The sequence below is a fragment of the Lactuca sativa genome, chromosome 9, assembly GCF_002870075.4.
Source record: "Lactuca sativa cultivar Salinas chromosome 9, Lsat_Salinas_v11, whole genome shotgun sequence".
Taxonomy (NCBI): Eukaryota; Viridiplantae; Streptophyta; class Magnoliopsida; order Asterales; family Asteraceae; genus Lactuca; species Lactuca sativa.
Window position 1 is genome coordinate 161,193,221 of NC_056631.2, and position 6,426 is coordinate 161,199,646.

At 26.4% G+C, this 6,426-nt stretch overlaps 1 protein-coding gene across 1 annotated transcript; it reads left to right on the forward strand.

The window, feature by feature from the left end:
• Positions 1-240: 240 nt before the first annotated feature.
• On the forward strand, positions 241-3,546 carry LOC111888158 (endo-1,4-beta-xylanase 5). The gene is made up of 8 exons (XM_052767820.1): positions 241-298; positions 346-456; positions 713-759; positions 843-1,062; positions 1,141-1,310; positions 1,386-1,484; positions 2,266-3,044; positions 3,107-3,546. Exons 1-8 carry the CDS (start codon positions 241-243, stop codon positions 3,465-3,467), a joined length of 1,845 nt encoding a protein of 614 aa, XP_052623780.1. The 3' UTR covers positions 3,468-3,546.
• The last annotated feature ends 2,880 nt before the right edge of the window (positions 3,547-6,426 follow it).

Consider the following 6,426-nt stretch of genomic DNA (forward strand, 5'->3'; position numbering starts at 1 on the left):
AAATTTGGTAAATTTAGTTAATTTACGTAAAAAGCTTATATAACTTCTTGTATGGCAACTTACTTACCAAAAAGTGAAAAATAAATCGATTCCAATTATATATATATAATCACGATTTTATGGGATAATTTTAAGGCTTTAAGCAATGCAATATATTTAATAAATCTTTCCCATATAACACATGTATAACAACTTCTACATTGTCTAAAGGTCTACATTATATAAAGGCAAGGCATAATCATGACTCTTTTGAAGCTGTATTATAGTTCCTTCCACGTTGAATTTAACAAATTAATACGTAAGCGAAACTTCTTTAACCTTTTAATGCGTTCTTTTTTGTTGCAGTACACCATTATGTGTTATTTAAGGGTCGCACAGAACTTCAAAACTTGTTAATGAAGATGAAAACACGGTGCTATTCGATTTTAACATTGTTCTGCTATTTCTTCATTTCTGGTAAGGAACTTATGTTTTCTTGTGTGCATAGTTGATTAATGTAAATAATGTTTTATCTCTATGAATATTTAAATTAAACTGTTTATAATATTTTATTATATATATATATATATATATATATATATATATATATATATATATATATATATATATATATATATATATATATATATATATATATATATATATATATATATATATATATATATATATATATATTTTATCTCTATGAATATTTAATGGGTTTGTTGCGCAGGATTTGTAGCAAATGCAACACCATATGATTATAGTTTTACCAATGAGGTAAAACTTACAATAAAATCTTTACCTTTAGACGCAAGAAACCAAAAACATCAACAATATTGTAATTCTTGATGTTTTTACAGTGCTTAGAGAACCCTAAAAACCCTCAATACAATGGTGGTATAGTCGTGAATCCCGAATTTAAAGAAGGCTTAAAGGGTTGGGCTTCTTTCGGAAATGCAAAACTACAAGTACAAAGATCAGAAACTGGAAACGAATTCATCGTTGCTCATCAAAGGAATCAATCATTCGACAGTGCTTCTCAAGAATTTTTCATGGATCATGAAAAGCTCTACACGTTTTTCTGGTAGGATGTTCGATTTCTACAAGAAATGTTAATAGTTTGCATGTGTTGTTGAATCTGATCAAATTTGAAATATGCAGCATGGGTGCAAATAAGCCATGGAGATGATGCTACAGTGGTTGCAACATTTAGAACACCAACAGGCTTCTATGATGCTGGTTCGACCATGGCTAAATCTGGGTGCTGGTCCATGCTTAAAGGTGGCATCACAGTCAACCAATCTAGCTCGACTCAGCTGTATTTTCAGGTATGATGAATTTGTGAATAAGTTATGGTGATTTTTATCGGTGAAATTTAAATTATATATGTTTAATTTTGACAGAGCAAAAATGCGTCGATTGATATTTGGGTTGATAGTGTTTCTTTACAACCCTTTACACAAGAAGACTGGAAAGCTCACCAGTATCAGAGTATCGAGAAGGTGAAAACCAAATGCATCAGCTTTTTTTTTTTTTTTTTAATAATGTTAATGTTTGACTTAATTTTAGAGAAATAGACAAAAACAACTAAACGACACATTAATCATTTATCAACATCTAAGAAGAATTGTTTTTGGAAAATAACCACCAAAGCTTATCGAGATTTAAGAAAATATCGAGGGTTTTTTTTTTCGAAAATAACCACCAATTTCGTAGAAAAATAATTGTTGGCTTGATCTAAGAAAATTCAAAAAAAAAAAAAATTTGAAGATTCTTGTGGTAAAAATCTTCAAAAACCAAAATCCATAGTAAAAAGTTACAAAAAAAAAAGACAAATTCTTAGAGATTTTTGCTGTTACAACCTGTGAAAATATTTTTTTGTGGTAAAAATCTAACCATTTTCATAACAATAGAAAGTTTTAAATCGTATAAAATGCAATTATTTTGAAGTTTTGAAAAGTTTTTTGAAAAAAAGAATGGTGTAAAAATGAAAATTTGAGAAAATAGTGCTTATATATGGGAACCACTCATGGTCCATTTGGTAGTCCATTTATCTAAGTGTCCATTTGGTAGCCCATTTAGCTATTTTTCAACCTATTTAGAGTCCATAGGTGAAATTGATGGTTAAAGTGATCCTATTATATTCTTATCCTCGTTTTTAGTTTTGATATTCCACCATCAGAAGATGAATTGGCTTTCCCTAAACCTTTGAAAAAAAAACATTAATGCAACTAGGAATTTTGTATTTGTTTTTCTTATATAAATTTCATTGCCAATGGTTAGGTGAGGAAGAGTAACGTGAAAATCCATGTAGTTGATAGCGAAGGCAAGCCACTAACAAATCAAAAAATAACCATTTCACAAAAGTTAGCAAACTTCCCATTCGGATGTGCCATTAACACAAACATCCTAACCAACCAAGCTTATAAAAACTGGTTCACTTCAAGATTCAAGTACACAACATTCGAAAACGAAATGAAATGGTACACCAGCGAACGTATCCAAAACCAAGAAGACTACTCATCATCCGATGCATTACTTAAGTTCACAAAATCAAATGGAATTTCAGTGAGAGGCCACAACGTGTTTTGGGATGACCCTAAGTATCAACCGAGTTGGGTTCCAAATCTTGAACCACAAAAACTAGCGGATGCAGCCACCAAGAGGATAAAGTCAGTCATGGGTCGATACTCGGGTCAAGTAATTGCATGGGATGTTGTGAATGAAAACATGCATTTTGATTTTCTTGAAAGGAAGTTAGGAGGGATGGGTTCTTCTTCGAAATTTTACTCGATGGCTAGTGTTCTTGATGGACATGCTGATTTGTTCTTGAATGAATATAATACCATTGAAGAACCGGGTGATCGGTTGTCATCTCCTGATAGTTATCTCAAAAAAATTGAAGAGATTCGGAGTGGGGGCTATCATGGGCCATTATCAATCGGGTTAGAAGGTCATTTCACAAATGTGAACATACCTTACATGAGATCCGCCATTGATAAACTTGCAAGTTCAAGACTTCCCATTTGGATCACTGAGCTAGATGTCCAACCTGGCCCTAATCAGTTATTAACTTTAAATACTGAGTTTTTTTCATCAAAATCATGTGGATGTGATTTAATTTTCAGGGGAAATTATTGGAACAAGTGTTAAGAGAAGCTCATGCACATCCAGCAGTGAATGGGATAGTTTTGTGGTCTGCATGGAGTCCAAAAGGATGCTACAGAATGTGTTTAACGGATAATGATTTCAGGAACTTGGCTACAGGTGATGTGGTGGACAACATTATTAAAGAATTTTTTGGTGTAGTTGTTACGGGGACGACAGATGGTGAAGGTTTCTATGAGACTTCGTTGATTCATGGAGATTATGAAGTTAGTTACCCAAATGAAAATGATGTGAAATTAACTCGGATATCTCGGGATTTCAAGGTTGAAGCATTGGGATATTCCGAGGATTTCTTGTATGTCAAAATCTTGGGTTGACATAAATCGGATTTTTTTGGTATTAAAATGAGTGTAATATGATCATGTTTGTATAGCAATTTGTGTCATAAGCTTGTTTCAGAAAGCCACTAGCATCAATAATAAACACTTTTTTTTTCTGAACAAAATTTTGTCCCTTGATGAAGTAAAAGTCTCAAAACTCATGACTTTCCTTAATTTTTTTTTTTTATTTTTTAAAATTTTTTTTGTTTGTCATTTTAGTAGGTCAAAAATATAATATAATTTTTTTAAAGATTTTTACCACAAAAAACTTCATTTTTTTAAATTTTCTTAGATCAAGCTAACAATTTTTTTTTTTTTTTTTTAAATTGGTGATTATTTTCGAAAAAACCCTTAAGATTTGGAAGAAATTATGGTGAATATTATAGAGGTGAAAAATGATAAATTGAAGAAAATATAAAAATATTGACACGATAATATATATGAAAATGCTTTGAAATTTTGTAACATTTTTTTGTTTTTTATATTTTATATTGTATCGAATATAATGCTTATTGTATTGTGTTTATAGATTAGTAATAAAATGAGTTTTCTTATGATTTCTTTAAAAATATTATAGTATATGAAATATGCATATATGCATTTGTAAATATATACATAAATGTACAAAAAATGTTGATTTTTTTGGTTAAAAAATTATAGTGATTTTTAAATATCCCAGTTTATTTTATTTTATTTTATTGATTTTTAAATGCTTTTAAAAGAATTGCAGCTTTTAAAAAAAATTCAATTTTTTTTTCAAAAATTCATATTTTCTTTAAAAAATTAAAAAATCTGAATAAATACTACTTTTACAAAAATCCGAAAATTTGATTTATTATGTAATTTTTTAGACATTTCTATTAATATTTACAATAACACAAAAATTAAACATTAAATGAGATTGATAGGATTACGATCATGCCCTTAATGAATTCGTTTTGATCTAACGTTCCACTTTTAGTTCTCGGGTTTTCGGGAAACTATGAGTTTTCAACCGATCTCAATTATATATATATATATATATATATATATATATATATATATATATATATATATATATATATATATATATATATATATATATATATATATATATATATATATATATATATATATATATATATATATATATATATATATATATATAAAAGTTGGATTGGATGAGAACTCAAAAATAAGTGAGGATTCTAAGGACAAATCATTGTGAAAGGATTGAAAAAATAAAATGTGGAGATTTGATTTTATTTATCGGCAATATCCGACGAGATGATATGACGTTTTAGTAATTATGTATGAGATATTAATAATTTCCAACGGGGATTAAAAGATTTGGGGGTCAAAATGGAAAAGAAAAAAAAACAATTTCCCTCGAGATGATATGGCGTTTTAGTAATTATGTACGAGATATGGATAGTTTCCGATGAACATTAAAATATTTAGGTTTTAAAATGAAAAAGAAAAAAAAAAGCAATTTCCGCCATCCATGTGCCTTTAACACCACTCCCCCTCCCCGCGGTCTTTTTCTCTCTGTCACCTGTCCCAAACTAGCCATTAGCTGGTAGATTTATTTTTTTTCACCCACTTTGTTAGTTGCTCGTAACATTTATTTTTTCTTTGAAAAAAAATTAAAAAACCAAAGTTTAAAATTTATTTCTCTATAAAATTAGTATAATCATGAAAATTTGGAAAAAAAATATATTTTTTTATTAAAAAACTATGAAAATTAAGGGATACTTCTACTTGTTATACTATCAACTTTATGAAAAGGATTTTTTGAAAATAAGCTTTTGAAGAGTTTATTTTTAATTAAAGAAATATTATTTTTTTTCAAAAAAATGTTGAAAATAATATATCCAGATGATTTAAAATATTTATTATTAAAAAAAACTTTTATTTCAACTTATAAATATTCCTTAATATGTTATAATCTAAAAATTTTTAGATTAAAATATTTTATAATTCTTAATTATATCTATTAAGATTCAAAAGTAAATGACTCAAAATATATAATGATCTATAATTTAATTTTTTGAACAAAAACTTTGTTTAATTACATATATTATTGATCCAAAACTATATGGTTCAAAAATAATTTAATTCAAAATATTATAATTCAAAATTTTATGTTACAAAAATAATAGAGTATTATAGAAATGGTTCCTTTGGTTTGGTCGAATTCTCAGTATTGGTCATTATGTTTAAAATTTGATAGGTTACATCCCTGTGGCTTGTGAAAATTGCACTATTGGTCCTTGATCCTTATAAAAATACCAAATTACCCTTTCTGTAATTTTTCTTTTTCTTTTAACATTATATATATATATATATATACACACACACACACACATATATATATATATATATATATATATATATATATATATATATATATATATATATATATAAACCCTAAAAATCATAAAAATGCATAAAAACTACTTAAAGATCACAAATATTTTTTTTGAATTTATATTCTTAAAAACCGCACATTTTTATATAAATTCGCTGAAATATTTTTTGAAAAAAAAACAAAAAGATAAAAAAATAATAAATAAATAATAAAAATCGATTTTTTAATTTTTTTTCAATGAATTTATAAAAAAAAGATGCGATTTTTAAGAATATAAATTCAAAAAAAAAGATTTATGATCTCTAAGTATTTTTTTATGCATTTTTATGATTTTTAAGGTTTTTTTCCATATAACCCTTATATATATATATATATATATATATATATATATATATATATATATATATATATATATATATATATATATATATATATATATATAATGTTATTTGGAAAACAAAAAACCTTAAAAATCATAAAAATGAATAAAAAAAATACTTAGAGATCACAAAAAAAAAAATTCTATTTTTTTTTGTAAAAACTCGCAACTTTCTATACAAATTCGCTGAAAGATTTTTTGAATTTTTTTTGAAAAAAAATGATTTT

Coding starts and splice junctions, on each gene's coding strand:
- LOC111888158 (XM_052767820.1), top strand. CDS start 241: ATGACTCTTTTGAAGCTGTATTATAGTTCCTTCCACGTTGAATTTAAC. Junction 760..842: donor ATTATAGTTTTACCAATGAG/GTAAAACTTACA, acceptor ATGTTTTTACAG/TGCTTAGAGAACCCTAAAAA. Junction 1,311..1,385: donor CGACTCAGCTGTATTTTCAG/GTATGATGAATT, acceptor TAATTTTGACAG/AGCAAAAATGCGTCGATTGA.